The sequence below is a fragment of the Apium graveolens genome, chromosome 3 (assembly GCF_009905375.1).
Source record: "Apium graveolens cultivar Ventura chromosome 3, ASM990537v1, whole genome shotgun sequence".
Classification (NCBI taxonomy): Eukaryota; Viridiplantae; Streptophyta; class Magnoliopsida; order Apiales; family Apiaceae; genus Apium; species Apium graveolens.
The window spans coordinates 148331082-148352208 of record NC_133649.1 but is presented as its reverse complement, the minus strand read 5'-3'; the positions used below and the strand labels follow the sequence as shown (position 1 = coordinate 148352208).

The 21127-nt window shown below is 31.8% G+C and overlaps 1 protein-coding gene across 1 annotated transcript; it reads left to right on the top strand.

Moving 5' to 3' along the window:
- Window positions 1-8180: 8180 nt before the first annotated feature.
- LOC141714628 (uncharacterized) lies at window positions 8181-8621 on the top strand. The gene has a single exon (XM_074518135.1). It carries the CDS (start codon window positions 8181-8183, stop codon window positions 8619-8621), a length of 441 nt encoding a protein of 146 aa, XP_074374236.1.
- Window positions 8622-21127: the final 12506 nt, after the last annotated feature.

Below are 21127 nucleotides of genomic sequence, written 5' to 3'. Positions count from 1 at the left end.
AATCGATTCCGACTTGGAACCGACAGATAACCCATTGTATCATTACAACCATCCACTAAGCGCTTGCTCATAAATACACCTTGTACTACCTGCTCTGGAATCTGGAAGTCTACAACACGGTAGGGACCACCAGGTATGCTCTTACGAGCAGTGCGCCTAAGTCTGGCCATCCTCTTGCTTAACTACCATGGTTAGAACAAAGCAAAACATATGAGTATAAAACTCAGCAAGTAACTATATGACAGTTCTATGATACAATAACAATAATATACCATTACTGCTTTTATGGCATTCTACTTTACTTCTGTAGGTGGCAGGTTTCTGTTTTTTTGGCAAAGGAAAGGTTAAGAAGAAAGGCTTTGGACTTTCAGGAATCAAAGTTCAAGATAGGGTGAAAGCCGACATTCATCACAAATCAACATTTAGATCTCAAAGGATCTCTAACCAGGAAAGTAAGAATATATTCAACTCTGGAGATCAATTATATGATTGATAACAATATCAGAATGGAATCAGGGTTCTCAAAGCTGTATACTAAACAATATATCAATCAACTCATCACAAATCATTTTAAACCATTTCATTTTCAAAGAAGCATTTGATGAATAAAGGTATTCAATTTCTCTTTATTAAATGATATGGAACCCTTGATTGGACTACTTTTACTTTCATAAATAATACGGGTGATCAGCTCGTACCGACCTCCATCTGGTCTTTAGGGTACCTATGGCATAATTTCAGCCTTAAACTAGACTAGCCTCGCTAGCCTCTTATATGACTAGACTAGTCCCACTAGTCTCTTACGTCTCAATCCAATTCATCAGGAATTCATTTGGAAAACCTTGTGTTGGAAAAGAAAGGTTTTACTAAGTTCATTTTATCATTACCAAGAATATGAAATCATTCAGACTCTTTCAAGTCGAAAATCATTCTTAAGTTCAATTCAAGAATTTAAAGAAAGTGATCTTATTAAAGGTAATTAAAGATCAATACCAAGGACCTTGATCAAAAGATAAACGGGGTATACAATATAGGGAATCAAAACAGTTCTAAGGATCATTACAGAATAAGGTATACAAAAGAAAGATTAACCAACAGTACACATGGGATTTGATAAAGGTTCTTATAAGGATCACGAGCATTCAGGGTATCCAAAGGAATCAGTAGGTAATTAGAATATGAATCAACAGGGTTACTACAAGGGTTTGGACAATAAGTATATCAAATTATTACGATTACAATAACAGGGTATTTCAAAGAACCAATAACAGGTATGGTACAAGAATTCAATATCAAGGTTCAAGAATCAATAACAGGTTTACAAGTGCTATAAAAGTTCAATACTCTATCATGGCATGAATAATATCCTCTATATACACAATTTATATAGGTAAGCAGTGTTACTTTTCTGAATTCGCTTTCCTGTTTTACAAGGGTTGAACTACTGCCACCTAGTACACCTTTCCCTTTCCTAGCCTGAATGCCTTCACGCTCCGAATCTACAATCCAACAATCAAACCCTAATTAGATTCTCACTCGACATTCCCAGAACATTTAATAATTTCTCATTATCGCAATACCCTAAGAGCATATATACTCGATTATATTCACAAAGCACGATCATTCTATATACTCGTATACCTTAACCAAACAAGCATCGAATCACAACTTGTGACACAATTACAACACATACCATATAGTCCTTGTATCCAAACTCCATACTTGAGTTATAACCACAATTATATAATATTATATCATGACGATTCAATCTTTCCTTTTACTTCACATAATTCGAACCAAAACCATTCAAGTAGACCAAATAATTCTTTATAACTTTACATGCATCCCTCTAGTGAAACCCTATGATCAATTCAATTACTTTTACAACCTTAAATCATTCGGCTCTAGCACAAAACACAATAGATCAAATAAATCAACATGCAAGACCCTCTCTCTATCAAATCAATCAACTTGAATTAATTCCTTTTAAAAAACCATGAATCATTCAGCCTTTTCAAAACACAATCTAAGAATCAAATAATAACATGCAAATACAAGAACTATTCACACACTTTAATTCAAGCCAAAACTCATTCCTTTAAATCATTTTCACAGAAAACTGAAATCAAAAGTAATCCTCAAGCCAAAATCTTTTGTAAAATTAAATAAAAATCAAAACCCCCTTTTTAAATTACAAAAATTCAAATCCAAACACCCTCATAGAACAACCAAATTCACATGCAACCACTTAATGATATATTCATGCTATCACACATCAAAAACCATTTTTTCTACATATTTTTTTTCAAGAAAATTCGAACCTTAGCAATTGATTATAACCAAATGAACTCAAATTAATGACATGCAATTCATATTATAACAAGATCATACTAAAACACTTAGCGAATCACATTTTTACGATCCACCGGCTCTCATTTGATCACAACCGGTGGTGGTTGAACCTAAGAGTGACCATAACGGGTCTCCTCTTTGAGTTTTAAACCATAAAATCACTTTAGAATCTCTTATGATCATATATCAAAAAAATTACATTTCTTGAACACAACCAAAGAGATGGAACTATAAAATTACTCAAACACTTACATGCAAATGGTGTAAGAGTAGAAGATCGAAAATGAGGCCTATAGATGACAAGATCTTTGAATTTGGACTAGTTTTTGTTGTTGCATGTAAGAGAGATAAAGGAAGAGTGTACGTGAGAGAGAGAGAGAATCAAGAGGAAGAGCTCGGAGAGAGAAGAGAGAAAATAGAGAAAGAGAAAGGGAAGAGATAGAATAAAAATGGAAATGACCAAACTTCTCACCTTTTATACTTACAAGTTGGTGAAAAAGAGAAATTACCCTTGTACCCTTCTCTCATTATTAGCACAAAATGTATGCAAGGATAATATGGTCATTTAGTTAAGTTGAATGGAGATAGTGGGGTAGGAAATGACATATCTAACCTTCTCTCATGTTATGAGTGGAAATGCATGCAAGGGCAAGTGGTAATTTAAAAAAAAGAATCTAAATTCTTATTTTCCTTTTATCCTTAATCAAAAATGAATTTGATTAATATATTTTTGAATCAAAAAGATAAACATGCCACGAATATCACTTTTAGAATAAAGATCTTGAAATTAGCTTTTCATCCATATTTTTAAAATAATTTTTGAGCGAACGGTTGATTTATTACGGATTTTACAAGATTGCGCTCAAAATAGAATTATAGTTTAATAAAATCATTTTAAAATACAACGATCACCAAATAAATCCATTTATCATTTTTTTAAAGTCTCTGGTACTATTTTGAAGATAATAAAACAAAATTCACGTCTCGATCATACTCAAATAATTTTATAAAAATGAATAAAGGTTCAATATACCTTAATTAAATCAAATCAATTCCATAAAATCATTCAAAATCATCCAGATCACGTAGTCATGCATATAGACAGAAAAACTCATATATTCACGCATCACAAAATTTCATTTTTATTATTATTTCCCTTTTTCGCGTAACGGGTCGCGTCTTGTTTGAAGGCCCGACACTGAGCGTTTTCTGCCACGCTTCCACAATCAATCCTTTATACCAATTGACACGCCACTTGGAATATATAATATTCTATTAAACTTTTCTACTAAACACAATAACACGTAATTCACATAATCGCACTTTATAATTACAACACATAATATTCTTTATTCACTTAATCACGTCGTGAATTTCTCAGTCGCTACAGAAGCTCTCTCTCTTAAACTAAAAACCAATTATTATTTAGTAAAAAGAGAATTGGTGAGAGATATGCCAGCTTTGGAATTTTCTCAAAATGAAGTTTGTGAAGCTTGTCAAAAAGGCAAAATAAAAAGGTCTAGTCACAAAATCAAAACTGTGAATACCTTTAGTACTCTACTACAGCTTATCCATATGGATTTGTTTGCCTCTGTAAATGTCATATCCATATCTAAAAAGAAGTATGCATTGATGATGGTGGATGACTACTCAAGATACACTTGGGTGGAATTTATGTATTCAAAAGATGAAACTCCACACAGTATCATTGAACATATAAAGAAAATTGAGAAGCAGGCTAAAGACCAAAATTCTGTCAAAAGATTGAGGAGTGACAATGGTACAGTATTCAGAAATACAATACTGGGTGAATTCTGTAAAGATAAAGGCATTATTCAAGAATTGTATGATGTAAGGACACCTCAACAAAATGGTATGCTTGAAAGGAAAAATAGAACTCTAGTTGAAGCTGCAAGGAAAATGCTACAGGATGCCAAGTTCTCATCCAGTATTTAGGAAGAAGCTGTTAACACAACATGTTACACACATAATAGATATTTACTGAACAAAAACATTGGAAAGTCACCTTACTCAATCATGTCAAAAAGAAAGCCTATTTTTAATCATCTTCATGTGTTTGGAAGCAAATGCTTTGTGCTAAAGGATAACTCTGAGTATGTTGGGAAATTTGAATTCAGAGTATTTGACGCTATCTTTCTTGGATATTCTTTGGAAATGCCTGCCTACAAAGTTTATGTGCTAGAGCACAAGAAAATGATGAAAAGCACAGATGTGACATTTGATGAAGACAAGTATCCAGGCTTTGAATGCCTTGATAAAAATGAAGCTGAAACTTTAAGATTTGATAATCTCAACCTTGACAGTGATTCTGAAGATGAAGCAGAAGATAATTCATGCAATAGAATGGAGGAAGAGACAAGTGAACCAGTAAATTATGACAATGAGAATTCATCTCAAGAAAGAAGCTAACCTATATTTGATGGCACAAACTCATGGGGAAAAAGATATGATAGTTCTGCAAGTCATGCCAACAATGAAGAAAATGAGGATAATTCTAATCATCAAAATCATCACACCAGAAAATGGGATAAAAGTCACACAAAAGACACTATAATTGGTGATCCCGATGTTGGAGTGAGAACTAGAAGTGCCACTGTAAATGAATGTTTGCATGCATCTTTTTGTCTTAAATTGAGCCTAAAAAACTGAAGAAGCTCTAATTTTCCTTGATTTTATAACTACTATACAATAAGAGCTAAATCAATTTGAAAGAAATAAAGTTTGGGAATTGGTTCCTGCACCAAGAAATAGAAGCATTATGGAAACAAAATGGGTGTACAAGAAAATAATGGATGAAAATGGTATTGTGACAAGAAACAAAGCAAGATTGCTGGCCAAGGGCTACTCACAAGAAGAAGGAATTGATTATGATGTAACTTTTGCTTCAGTTGCAAGACTTAAAGCAATAAGAATTTTCCTTACATTTGCTACACATTCCAACTTCAAGGTGTATCAAATGAATGTGAAAAGTGCATTCCTTAATGGTGAACTAGAAGAAGAAGTCGATGTGCAACAGCCTTCTGGCTTTGAAGATCCAGAATTTCCAGATTTTGTTTACAAACTTTTGAAGGCACTCTATGGATTAAAGTAAGCACCAAGATCATGGTATGCCACTCTATTAGAATTTCTACTCAGACATGGATTCACTAGAGGCATATTTGATAAAATTTTATTCTTCAAGCAACATTGTGATGACATCATTCTAGTTCAAATCTATGTGGATGATATCATTTATGGTTCTACTAATGAAAAGTTCTGTCAAAGATTCTCAAAACTCTTCTAAAGTGAATATGAGATGAGCATGGTGGGAGAACTGAGTTACTTTTTTGGCCTTCAAGTTAGATAAAGAAGTGATGAAATTTTCATCAATCAAACTATGTCAAAGATCTTCTAAAGAAATTTGGAATGGTGGATTGCTCACTTGCATCTACCCCTATGTTTATAGCTATCAAATTGGATGAAGATAAGAAAGGAAAAAGTGTAGACATCTCAAGCTATAGGGGAATGATTGGATCTTTACTTTACTTGACTGCAAGTAGACCATACATCATGTTTGCTACATGTCTATTAACTATATTTCAAGAAAATCCTAAAGAATCACATCTAATGGTTCTCAAGAGGATTTTCAGATATTTGAAGGGAACATCAAACTTGGAATTGTGGTATCCTAAGGGAACTAGTTTTGAAGCTGTTGGATATACATATGCAGATTTTGTTGGATGTAGGGTAGACTAAAAAAGTACAAGTGGAAGCTGTGAATTCTTTGGTTAAAGACTTGTACCATGGTATAGTAATAAATAGCAATTTATGTCAACTTCCATAGCTGAAGCTGAGTATATAGCTGCTGGAAGTTGTGCTCAAGTGCTTTGGATTAGAAATCAAATAATGGATTATGACCTAGTGTTACAAAAGATTCCAATCATGTATAACAATACTAGTACAATATCTATTATTGTTAATCCAGTTAATAATTCTATAACTAAGTACATTGATGTAAGATACCATTTTATTAGAGACGTGGTGCTAATGGTACTATTTAGCTAATTTTTTTGCCAACAGAAAAATAGTTATATAACATTTTTAATAAACCATTGGATTAAGCAACCTTCACTAGACTTGTAAGTCAAATTGGTATGTTAAAATCTTCATCTTAAACGCAAGAACTCAGCTAACATGTTGCAGCAGATTAATTCTTGATAAATCAAAATAAATTTGATTTAATTAGGAATTAACTGAAATATGTGATGTATGATATTTATGATCATGTTTTCTCTATATTTTTAGTCGATTTAGCATGTAATTGGATTTTTATTTAATTAGTTTTCATGTTTTATTGTAGAAAAAAGGGAATTTTTATTATAGATGGATTGTTGTTGAAATTAAAAAATTTGAAGTAAATTATAGCAAATTTCGAATTTTCGGGACAGCTTGCGTTGTCTTCATTATTTTAGCTATAACCGGAGCTCCCGATGTCGAAATGTGGCGATTCAGGTGCCGTTGGAAATCTTACGAGAAGACCTTTAATTCAAGTATGGTCTCAGATTTTATTGACATTCAAAACTTATCAGAAAAAGGCCAGAAGCAGCCAGTCCAGATTTCTAATTTAAGAATTATCCTTTATGTAGGATACTTATTGTATTGTTACAAAATAATTAAAATACTATAATATTTAGATGTTCGGAAGTTAATTCAGGTTAGGAATAGATTCAAAAACATTTGACATGTACGTGACTGAGGGGGAGAGAAGTTATAAAAAAAGAGAAAAAGCACGAAGAAGAACACAGTGAAGCATTCAAGAGGGAATTTGTGGAGCAAGATCAAAATCTAAAGTTTTATATTCTATCTCTTACTTTTCTTCATTGTAACCTTGATACCATGTATTCGTTTTGTATATCTCTCTTTGTTGTGATGTTGAACTAATTCTTCTTCTAGGCCTGTAATGGATTCTTGTGATTTCCTATAAATTACTCTTTCATTCTCTATTATGGTGTTTATTACAATTGTTTATAGTGATTTGTATGTAATGCTTTTCAAGGAATGATCAACCTTGGACTTGAATTGGTAATTTAGGTTGACTTGGAAGAGAAAATCTAAATTGAGACTTAATCACTATAACTAAGGATTGGCATATGTGTTAATTTATGTTTAAGATAGGAATATATTTGAACACCCTTGGTAGTCAATTTAAGGCTATAGTCAATGTTGTTCACAAACTTAAATTCTTCGTACGAATATGGGAACTAGTCAATGAATTAGGATCAATTAAGATTCGGAAGGTCCTCGTGATTAGTTAGATGCCTTAGACTAATAATTGGAACACTAAAATAAAGATATATGAGTAGTTTATTGAAGAACTCAAGATAAAGTTATGTGCCTGGATTATTTAATATTGAAACTTATTTGTGTTAGTTTATTCACTAGTGGTAAACAATTTATATTTTGTTTTGACTTGAATTAGAAAAAGAATGGTGTTTCGTAATTAACAGCTTAAAAATTAGTCTCTGTGGGAACGAATTATTTATACTACTTGTTACGACATGTGCACTTGCATTTGAGTTGTAAAATTGCTAACAAGTTTTTGGCGCCGCTGCCGGGGACTACTTTTAAGTATTTATTTGTTAATATTAATACATTGTTTAGTATTGTAAGATCAAGTTAGTTTATGTTATTTTACTTTATTTTGTAGGAGTTTAACATTGTATGCATAAATTGGTTCATATTCACTTCTTCCACTTGATTTGGAGATTGAGAAAGCTGCAAGAAGGAATAGAAAGAAAGCTAAAGAATCTAGGAATCAGTCATCCATAATGGCTGAAAATGCAAATAATCCCCCAGATCATAATGTTGGAAGGCGTCGGGTTAAAGAATACATCATGCATTCATTCGACGGCATTCACTCTACTATTGCAAGGCCAGCTATTGCAGCAAATAACTTGCATGTTGATTCAGCAACAATGCAGGCTATTAGGGACAACAGGTTCAATGGGATTTCAGCTGAAGATCCTAATGCTCACTTGAGGAATTTTCTTGAGATTGTTGATAATTTCAAGGTGAATGGTGTTTCTGAAAAAGCTATCAGATTGAGGTTATTTAGTCGTTCTTTGGATGGGAGAGCACGAGAGTGGCTTGATTCTTTGCCAAATAATTCTATTACTACATGGAATCAACTTTTTGAAAAATTTCTAAACAAGTACTTTTTTCCAGCAAAGACTGAAAGATTGATCAAGAAAATTCAGAATTTTCAATAGTCTGACATGGAGTCTCTTTATGAAGCTTATGAGAGGTTTAAAGACCTTTTGCGAAAGTTCCCACATCATGGACTATCTGATCAACAAAAAATTTGTATATTCTATAATGGTTTGACTATTCAGTGTGCTACTCAAGTTGATGGAGGAGCTAGAGGTTCATTGATCAACTAATATCATGAGGATGCTTTTGAGATTTTGGAGAATATCACTTCAAATAATTTCAGGGCTTATGATAGAACAAGTTCAATAAAAGTAGTAGGTGTGCATGAAGTTTGTCCTTTGACATCTTTCTCGGCTCAGATGGTTTCTTAATTTGATGCTTTAAATAAAAAGCTTGAATCTTTATCAGTGGATAGGCACCAAAACTTATAGTACACGGGAAGTTTCACTTGTACTATTGGGACACAATATTTTGGCAAAGCTTTATGTGATTTGGGGGCTAGTGTGAATTTGATGCCACTTTTAATTTTTACAAAGTTGGGAGTTGGTGAAGTGAAGCCTACATCGGTGAGATTACAATTGGCAGATAGGTCTTCGGCATATCCAAGAGGTATTTTTGAAGATGTTCTTGTAAAAGTGGATAAATTCATCTTTCCCGCTGATTTCATTGTGCTTGATATGGAAGAGGATTCATAAATTCCATTACTTCTTGGTAGATCATTTTTAGCAACGGGAAGGACTTTCATTGATGTTTAGAAAGGAGAATTGACTATGCGTGTGTAGAATGAACAGGTGACATTCAATGTTTTTCGGCCATGAAGTTTTCTAATGATGAGGAAAGTTGTTTTTCTTTGAAAGATATTACAGGTGATGATGATATGCACATGATGAAGCATCATACTATGGATGCTTTAGATTTATCTTTACAAGAAGCAGGTGATGAAAGTAGTGAAGAGATTGATGAATATATTAATGAACTTGATGCATTGCCTACATATAGAAGACATATTCAAAAGTTTGAGTCTTTTAAGATGCCCGAGAAGTCTAAGGCACCTAAGCCTTCTATTGAAGACCCTCCTGAATTAGATCTTAAACAACTACCAGCACATCTCAAGTATGCATTTCTTGGAGAAAACTCTACTTTGCTAGTAATTATATCTTCCACTCTTTCAAATAAACAAGAAGATAAGTTGCTTCGAGTCTTGAAGGAATATAAAAAAGCTATTGCGTGGAAGATTGCTGATATTCGAGGTATAAGTCCTTCATTTTGTATGCACAAGATCGCAATGGAGGATGATCATGAGCCGATTATTGAGCATCAAAGGAGGTTGAAACCTATTATGAAAAAAGTGGTGAAGAAGGAGATCATCAAGTGGCTAGATGCAGAAATCATGTACCCTATCTCAGACAGTTCATGGGTTAGTCTGGTTCAGTATGTGCCTAAGAAGGGTGGAATCACAGTTGTGGCTAATGAAAATAATGAGTTTATTCCTACCAGAACAGTCACGGGATGGAGGGTGTGCATGGATTACAGAAAATTAAACAAAGCCACAAGGAAAGATCATTTTCCTTTACCATTTATTGATTAGATGCTTGACAGATTGGGAGGCAGGGAGTTCTATTATTTCTTGGATGGGTATTCTGGATGCCATCAAATTGCTATAGCACCAGAAGATCAAGAAAAGACTACTTTATATGCCCCTTTGGAACTTTTGCTTTCAGAAGGGTGTCATTTAGCTTCTGTAATGCACCATCTACTTTTCAGAGATGTATGATGGCTATATTTCCAAACATGGTAGAGCAAGGAATAGAGGTTTTCATAAATGATTTTCTGTACTTCGTGATTCTTTTGATTCATGCTTGATGAATTTGGCCCGAGTGTTGCAAATATGTGAAGAAACTAACTGAGTGCTCAATTGGGAGAAATGTCAGTTTATGGTTCAAGAAGGAATTGTGCTTGGGCATAAAGTGTCAAGTATATGCCTAGAGGTGGATAGAGCTAAGTTGGAGACTATTGAGAAGCTTCATCCACCAAGTTCTGTTAAAGGAGTCAGAAGTTTTCTTGGCCATGCCGGCTTCTATAGGCATTTCATTAAGGACTTCTCAAAAATTTCGAAGCCTTTGTGCAGTTTACTTGAAAAAGATACAAAATTTGTCTTTGATGATTCTTGTCTTGCAGCATATGAGGAGTTATAGAAGAAATTAGTTTCTGCACCAATTATTATTGCCCTTGATTGGAGTCTTCCTTTTCATGAGTTGATGTGTGATGCTAGTGATTTTACAGTTGGAGCGGTATTGGGATAACGAAACAACAAAATCTTTCATTTTAAATAGTATGCAAGTAAGACTCTTTCTGAAGCTCAACTTAATTACACAACTACTGAAAAAGAATTGATTGCGATTGTGTATGCTTTTGATAAATTCAGGTCTTATCTTTTGGGTACCAAGGTGATTCTCTATACTGACCATTCTGCTATCAAGTATTTGATTAAGAAAAAGGATTCAAAGCCTCGATTTATTTTATGGGTTCTACTTTTGTAAGAATTTGACTTGGAAATCAAAGACAGGAAGGGCACCGAAAATCAAGTTGCTGATCACCTATCTAGGTTGGAGAACCACGAGAATTCTGATAATTCTCAAATAATTGATTATTCATTCCCTGATGAAAAACTTATGACTATCAACACCAAAGGTTTGCCTTGGTTTTCTGATTTTGTTAACTACTTGGTAAGCAATGTCATTCCAGTTGAATTTACTTATCAGCAAAATAAAATGTTTTTGCACCAGGTTAAAGCTTTTCTATGGGATGAGCCTTTTCTCTTCAAGATTTTTCCGGATAATATTTTAAGAAGGTGTATTCCTGACGACGAGATAGAAAGTGTCTTGAATCATTGTCATAATTCTCCTTATGGTGGTCACTTTCAAGGTGATAGGACTGCAGCAAAGGTCTTACAATCAGGTTTTTACTGGCATTCTCTCTTCAAAGATGCTCATGAATTTGTGAAAAGATGTGATCGATGCTAACGTAGTGGTAATATATCCTAGAAGGAATAAAATGCCTTTAAATTACATTTTAGAGGTGGAATTGTTTGATGTATGGGGTATTGACTTTATGGGACCCTTCGTGATTTCATTTTAAAATCAATTCATATTGTTGGTTGTCGAATATGTTTTTAAGTGGGTTGAGGCCATAGCCGCCACAACGATGCGTCTTTCATTCTTGAATTCTTGAAGAAGAATATTTTCACTCGGTTTGGGACACCAAGAGCTATTGTTAGTGATGGGGGGACACATTTTTGTAATAAGCAATTTTCAAGATTGTTGTTAAAGTATGGGGTTCGTCACAAGGTAGCATGTGCTTATCATCCTCAAACCAACGGGCAATTCGAAGTATCTAATAAGGAAATCAAGCAAATTTTGGAGAAGAAGGTAAATTCTACAAGAAAGGATTGGTCGAAGAAGCTGGATGATAGTCTTTGGACCTACAGGATTGCATACAAGACACCCTTGGGATTATCACCTTATCAGTTAGTCTACAGAAAATCTTGTCATTTGCCCGTAGAATTAGAGCACAAACCTTTTTGGGCAATCAAGAAGCTAAATTTTGATTTTGCTGCAACTGGTTTAAGGCGACTTCTTCAACTAAATGAGCTTGATGAATTTCAATTGAATTCATTTGAGAGCTCTAGAATTTACAAGGAAAAGATGAAGAAGTGGAATGATCATAAAATCATACACAAGGAACTTGAGGAAGGTCAAATGGTATTATTATTTAATTCGAGATTTAAAGTGTTTCTTGGAAAGCTTAAATCGCGTTGGTCAGGGCCTTTCAAAATTGTCAATGTGTGTTCTTATGGTGCTGTTGAAGTTGAAGATATGAAAACCGGGGAACATTCATGGTTAATGGACATAGATTGAAACCATATTTGGGTGGTGATATTGATCGTAATGTCTCATCCATCACTCTTTCGGAGCTATGATGGACGTGAATAGTCAAAGCCATGACTATAAAAAAAGGTGCTTCTTGGGAGGCAAACCAAGCATATGATACGGTTATTTACATAAAATATTGTTTTTAGTTTAGTTTTTCATTTTTATTATTATTACAGGTTAGGATATATTCTAAGGTATCTTAATGTGTTTGCTGAAGTGTTTCAGTTGCTATGTAAAGTGGGATATAGAAGGTGAAAATTTTGCAAGAAATTTGATATAAAAAAAGGGGAATCGAATGCAGAAATAAAAAGTCATGTCCATGACTGCTAATTCATTCCCATGAATTGATGGAAAAAATAGCAGCGAAAAATCATGGCCATGTATTCTTATTCATGCCCATGAAATGAATCTGCGGTAAAGAGTTGCGGAAAAAAATGAAAAGAAAAATGGAGCAGCTGTCGAAATTCATGCCCCTAAATATATTTTGATGCTCATAAAATACACGTGATTGTGCATATGGTTAGTGCTGAGACGGGAAAAAAAGAGACAAAGGAGAGTCTTGTGAACTTCAGACAAAATTCATGACCATGAAAAATAAATCATGGCCATGAAATATCTCTGTACTTGGCATGCTCACTGGTACACTTAGTATACATAGTTAATGTTTTTGTGAGGTTTTTTTTGTTTTATTTATTTATTTTGGTGTTTTGTTTTGTTTATTTTCCTCTTTAATTTTTTCATTTTTCATTTTTTGTTTTTTAAAGTGTTATATTATTGTTATTAGTAATTTTTTTATTGTATTATAATATTTAGTTTATTAAATAAATATTCACTTATTTATTTATTTAGTAAAAAAAATATTTTTTTCTCTTTCCCTTTGTTTGTTATATTATTTGTAGTATATTTATTTGTTTGGGTACTTTTGTTTTATTTTTAGTATTATTGTATACTAGCATAATAACCCTGTGCGAGGCACGGGTCAATATCTAGAAATTTTTCCCGATATTTTTTCAATCTCCTCCCTTATATTTTCACAATTCTCTCCCGTCTCTCTCTCTCAAATCTCTTTTATCATCTTATTTCTTTCTCTCGACTCTCTCAAAACACAAACCACCTATATATATTTTTATTACATTTCTTTATTTATTGGTAATCTGAGTTTTTTACATCAGAAAATAACTGATGATTACAAAAGCGTTGTTGTATAGCCTAGTTGACATAGTTTCTTATATTCGCATCTCTTTCTAAATGTTGTTTTAGTATGTCTAATATATGGATTATTTATCCAGAAATAATGTATTACATTGCCTTTAACTTTGGTCCAAAACTATGTTCGCATTAATCCAAAACCGATGTGAAAATAGAGACTTTTTATTACACCCAGGTAGACATCGGTTTTGAACATTTTAAACATCAGTTTCGAGCCGTTATATATTGACCTTTTACTTGTTGTGTTGTTCAAAAATAAAGTGTATAATCCCTACCTGATTTGAAGACTTCGACTACTAACAAAGTTAATTAATATAAAGTATACGAAATATGTTAATGAAAGCAATTTATTCTTAGTCATTATCTAGCCTGATGAGTGATGGTATGTATATGATGCATGTTACAGTTTTCTTTTTCTAGATTTTGACGATTCCGATGATGACACATTTTCTAGGCCAGAAACTGATGTATGTACTTAAATATACTTCGGTTATAACTTAAAGTAGGATATTTATGCTATAATTTTTATAAAATATGTTCGATGTAATTAATTTTAAAAAAATTACTTGAAATATATTCTATAAAACATATAACACACTAAGTGATTTTTCACATACACATTGTTTCTTTCTTTCAAAGTGATGTATAATATGATGTATGACATCATATAATTTCTTACAACTGCTGTTATTTAGCTCTTAGACATCAATTGTCTAGCAAATTAATTTATGTCATCATCATGTATTAAACTTATAAACATCGGTTTTTAACTGATTTTTATTTTTTCTTAGACATCACTTTTGTCGACATCGGATTTTCTTTCTCCTCGACGATATTTTCCAGTTCTCACCCGTCTTTCTCTCTCTCTCAAATTTATTTTATCATCTTCTTTTTTCTCTCGACTCGCTCAAAACACAAACACACTCACATATATTTAATGATATTATAGCTTTCTTTATTGATAGTCTGACTTTTTTATATTAGACATTAATCCATGTCTTGGTGTTTATGACACATCTTTTCTATTTACGAAAGTGTTGTTGTATAGGCCAATTGACATCTTTTCTTATTTTTCGCATTGATCACTATAAATGATGTCTTAGTTTGTCTAATATATCGGTTATTTATCTAAAAACAATGTATTACATTGTCTTTCACATATGTCCAAAATCGATGTGAAAATTAGGAACTTTTTACTACAATCACGAAGACATCAGTTTTGAACATTTTAGACATCAATCCTGAGTAGTTGTCTATTGACTTTTTTTTGTAGTGTTGTTAAAAAATAATGTGTATAGTTCGTTATAATTAAATAAAGTGCACGAAATATGTCAGTGAAAATAACTTATTCTCAATCACTGTCTAGCATGTTGAGTGTTGTTATATAATGCAATATTTATATTTTCCTTTTTTAAGACTTTGATGATTCCGGTGTTGGTAATTTTTGTTGTTGTTTGTGATCTTGACACTAGTACAAAAACTGCCATTTGCGTCTGTCAAAAAGGGTGATATGCGTATGTTGAGAACAGACGCGTATGGAGGAGACGTATAAACTCTAGGGTTTATATGTCTGTTGGATACCAGACGCAAAAGGCTGTATGCGTCTGTGCTGAACAGACGCTATAAGCAGTAAAACAAACGCAAATAGTATATCTTATGCGGCTGTCTTGGGAGAACAGACGCCTATAAGGTATTTTTTAAAAAAATAGTATTTCAGCTCCTGCCACCTGTATCATATACTATACATCTCTAATCCCAAATAAGTGAAGAATGCAAAATAGTCCGGTACAAAAGACAAAATTGTCATAAAAATAAAATTTATATAACTATCAGAATAAATTATGTACTACATTAAGTAACAAAAACAAAGTTACATATATAATCTCAAATCCTTAATATGTAAAATTAAATTGACTATTACAATAGAATCCTACTGTAGCAGTGAGCATTTGATGTTGTGTGTCGGACAAAAGTCTCTTCTTGTTGAGCTAAAAGATTCAAAGATTCTGTATGAAGACTTCAATCCTGTTCAAAGAATTAACCTCCGGGTTTTAAAAGGACCTGCATAAAAACTTACGTAAAAATGCTGCAATACCAGGCCCCCCAAGTACATATTTCCACATTTGTTAATGCAAAAGTATAACCCAATTATACTTAGTTTTTATGCTCAATTAACAGTTATAGTCTGATGAGAATGTAATAATTAGAAACCTGAAAGTGATTCTAATTAATTACTACAAATAATAAAAATTAATACTTATATATTATATAATCTTTCAAGAAAGTTAAATTAATTCTAACAGAAAATTAATTATCGGTTTTTGTACCATGTGTCATGGGCACACAATACGTGCGAAAATTTATAAATTTTTGCCATTTTGATGTCCAACCCTATTAAAAAGAATGAACCAATCAAAATGACTAAAACTTATAAATCTGCGCTTATTATGTGCCCATGGGAACATGGTAGAAAATTCAATTAATTATTCCTGCAAAACAGAGCATAATCATAACTGTATAAAGTGCAATTTTTTTGTCACCGGTGAATTTTTTATAATTGTGATTTCTTTTAACTTGATATTATGCCTCAATTCAGATCATAATAAATACATGTAACATTAGATCTTACACTATTAGTTGTAAAAATTTAGTTAAAAAGCATCCTAAAAACTATTATACAATTAAATTGGTAATATAAGCAGCAAATACCAAAAATTTAGGTTTAGAAACGACGAAATTAATATCTAATTATTTTATTATCCAGAATGCATGTAACTTAATACATTTTAAAGTCATTTTACAAGTGTTTTGTTTCTCATCACTAGAATAAAGCTAATAATATGGGTAAACTAAGCAAGTAGCTTTTCATATGTAGAAAATTGTTATTTTATACTATTACTTGATATATCAAGAAAGCTGCATTGCATACCAGTTCGTACATTTGAGGTCAAATTGCAAAAAACTAGTACAACAATCTCAAGACTGCAACCCACAACATGATCAATAGGTTCCATGAGTTCCTGTACAATATTTAGAATTTCTATTTTATTAAAACCATCAATAGTAATCCAAAAGAATATAAAGAAAAAATAAGATACCTGTATTTAGAAGAAAAATGTTGTAAATAATTTAGCACCTCAAGGTAAATGATACTAAAGCATGAACAACATAATAGAAAATACATCAGTCACTTCATCACATAAGTATTACATAAATACAAGTGACTGCAATTCATCAGAGCTAAGAAATGTACCTCTGGAGACTTTCACAATGTCCACACCGGTTATTAGAAGGGAAACAATCAAGTGCAAAAGCCAAACATGAGCTAGTAAAGAAAAAAAGAGGTGTAAGATATGCCCCTGGCTAACAAGCTGTGTTTGCAAGTTATCAAATTGGTTAAAATAACGAGTTGTATCTTTTGATAAAAGCTGCATGTCAGTATCACGTCAAAATAAAAAAATTCAATTCAGAGGTACAAAAGATAAACAATAAGTGTCAAAAGAGATATTGTTATAAATGTTACGGGAGCTTTTGCAATTCACGTTTATATCAGTTTCAGTTTACTTACATTCAGTCAAACAAGATATATATTGCTTTAATTAAAAACCCTTTGTAACTCTATACAGAAACTCCAGACCATGCATGTTTTCTGCAGCTTATTCGGTTGGAGCAGCTAAACAAGAAAGAAGGCTCATCTAATTAATGATAGTTTGGCCTGAAGAAGTCCAAATATAGAGAAAGTTGAACGATTTCCCTAGACTGTTCAATTATGCAACCAAAACAATACTCCTGGAAGCACACACCAACTATAACGATAGGTTATTCAATAAGATTGTTTACAGCAAAGTGCTTATTCTAAAGAGCAAGGGCGTGAACGTATTAGTACCTTTCCCAGATTTTAATTCTTGATTCATCCTTTACTTAAAATTTCTTCAATTTCATAAACACAAGATTAAATGTCTTGTTTGAAAATGGTTTTGGTTCTTGGGAAAGCTCGGCAGAATTGATGTCCAACCTGAATTTGTTTCTTACTAGTATGTTTTATTTTTTTTCTTATTGCCAAATGCTCCAGGTCTACCAAGGTGGATTACAGGTTTTCAAGATGTTTCATTTTTAGTTTAGTATATTACAGGATCATACGATGGTCTAATTGTGTAGGAATTGAAATATGTTTTATAGAATCAACACAATCACCGAAAAACTCCTGATTATTTTTTAGCATTCTATGAGAGAAGTTTCCTATACATGGCAGGCATCAAAATCTAACATATACAAATTCATGAATTTAACATAAAAAGGGAATGTATGAGGACTCCATTTTTATTATAATTAATTATTTCAGGAATACTACATTTTAGTAAAAGATGACATTAATGTACAATAAGAGAAAATAGGACTCTTTTTCCACATCTTCTTGATTTCAATTCACAATATATTATACAATACATGTGCATCAAGATGACTACTACATTACCAAAACAAATTCACACATACAAACAAATTCACATATATTGTACAATTAGAGAAAACAGGCCTCTGTTTTGCAGTTTGCAGAAAAACCAAAAATGAGCATAATACAAACATGAATAATACAAACATGAATGTGTAACAGATACTTCATATGTTGCTTTACCAAGAGATTCTTGTAATCCTAATGGTATTATAGTGAACTTGAAATCAGCTTACATGAAGTAGAATGATCCTCACTGTAACATTTATCTACAAGAACCCCTAGTATCAGTATCAAATTACTTTCTTCACAGAAATTACTGTATAAAGTATGTCCAGAGGCATATCATACATTTGTATTAATGAAATTATAATCCAGCACCAACAGATACAAATATCGTATGGACTTGATTTCTTCTTTTTTCACTTTAAAATTAGGGGTTTTGATCTATTAAATCTGCGGGCTTATCATGTTATATTAATGTTTAAGACCGTAAGTTGCATCATAAGTTTAAAACTGATATTAGCTTTAATTATCTTAAAGTACCTGCTCCCTTGCACACCTTACAATCAACCAATCCCGTCTCAAGCTTCATCTTGCCATCACTACAGAAGACACATTTTGTGCCACCTCCAAATGGTTGGAATAATATTAGTTCTTAATAGCTTGTCATATTTTATTTCAGAACTTAAATGCACACAATCAGTCAGTACTACTGTCTAAATTACTTTCCTTCAGACTTTTAACGATTGTATTGTTAAATATCATTCAATAATAGCTTACGGAAGTTAGGTTTGATTTTTCAAGCTTATCATTTGTAGTCACTTAATTTCTGAAGGCTGAGAGAGACATTAAGAATAGAAATAAAAAAATAGAAGTCCCTTGATTTCTAAAATCTAAAATGAGGCAGTACTAAATGCTACACTAGCCAATTTAAACAAGAGTTTAGTAAACCACTAATCATATAATGACATGTCCTAATTTGCAACTGTACTTATTTGTGTATCCCTATAAAGTTTAAGAAGATTTGATTGAAAAACATGTCATTACCAAAACAGATTCACACATACAAACAAATTCACATATATTGTACAACAAGAAAAAACAAGCCTCTGTTTTGCAGTTTGCAGAAAAGCCAAAAACGAGCATAATAGCCAATCACTTGTTTGTTTGCACAAACAAGTTAAAACATAAAATACAATTTTTTCTTCACTACATCAAACCAACAAAATCAAAGAGATTTTTCACTGGTGGAACAAGTTGGAACAGAGCATACAAAACACCAATTTAGAGATATACATTGAAGTTTGAGACAACAAAAACAACAAGATTAAGACCCACACATACCTGAGACTGACATGAAAATCAAAATTTAAGGCTTCTAAGAGCGTTCTCGTTCTTTCCCAAATATAATTAGGGTTCCAATCAGTGAGATCAATATAGCGACTTAAGAGTAATTTCCCAGGATTTTAATCGGCCATAGATAAAGTAATGGGTGATTAGGTTTTGTAATTAAAATAATAGTAACCGATTATAGGCTTAGAGCCATAAAAAAAGTGGGTGAGTGGTAATTGGACTCTACATGGATTTATCAATTTATTTATTGGGTTTTACTTAAAAAAAATAACCTTGCGTCTGTTTTAAACTAAACAGCTGCATATAATTAAATTTTTTTACGTCACATTCATAAGGACAGACGTATATAATTTCCAACAGACATATAAAATAACTTTTTATGGCTATTGAGGTTCAACAGATGAACAAATATCCATTCTTACTATATATGCGTCTGTGCAATGTACACCAGACGCATAAAACTATTTTATATGTCTGTTCCACGTATAACAGACGCAAATAAGGAGACGCCTATGGCACAATTTGTACTAGTGTGAGTTAAAGATTGCTGATATTAATCGTAATTTGTGTAGTTTCGATTTATATGGGTGTGTATAAATTGATAATATTTCATTACAACTTTGGCATTCTCGTGTTAAAATGTAAATACTATGTTGTTAAGTACATGACCACGGTGTGTAGTTAACAAATATATGTATGTTTCTCGTTTATGCATGATGTATATATGTATACATTGTGTTATAGTATAAAAACTAATGTAGTGTTATTTTAATCCTTGTTTAGTCTTGTTCATGAATAATTTTAACATTTTTCTATATACTTTCTTAATAATGATATATATTTTTTCCGGAAATTTTTTTCTAAATTATTTTAAAGTGTCATAAATATTAGTTTAAGATTATAATCCTTTTGGATCTCTATGAAAGAATTCATATAATAATTTATGTGAATAATTTAATTATTATTCTTTAAATAACATAAAAAGGAACAAATCAAGTCATATAATTTAGTGAATTTAGAAGTCTTATTTTAATTACTTTTAACATATTTAGTTACTTAAACTTTCCAGATCTCTGATATGAATAAATATTGAAAAATTTTCAGGACAAATATAGTTAAACCTCTTTAAAATAATATGGTTGGTAACAAGAAAAAATATTACTGTAGGGAGTTTTTTATTTTATCGGGAGTACAGATATATAGTGTTCATTATGTTGGGACCAGTGAAAAATATTATTTTAGCGAAGTTATTATTTTATTGATTATTACTTCATCGAGGTTTAACTGTAGTATGATTTAATTTTTTACAACATGAAATGATTTTTTATCAAATTAAATAAATGTGTGGGGTTCAATATTTTATTTATAAAGTTTTGAATAGAGATATTATATTAATTATATCAAACAATTACAATTTACTTATTTTTTATAAGGTTAATACTAAAAATCGGTAATTGTCAACACATTTTCCAAATCAAATTATTCGTTAGCTTTTTTTATAGTTATAAAATTTTAATTTTATTCTTCTAATTTCAAATTAAATAAATTAGAATTTAAAATCTCAACTATTTTATAAATTACCATTAATAAAAATATCACACACATATATACACATAAT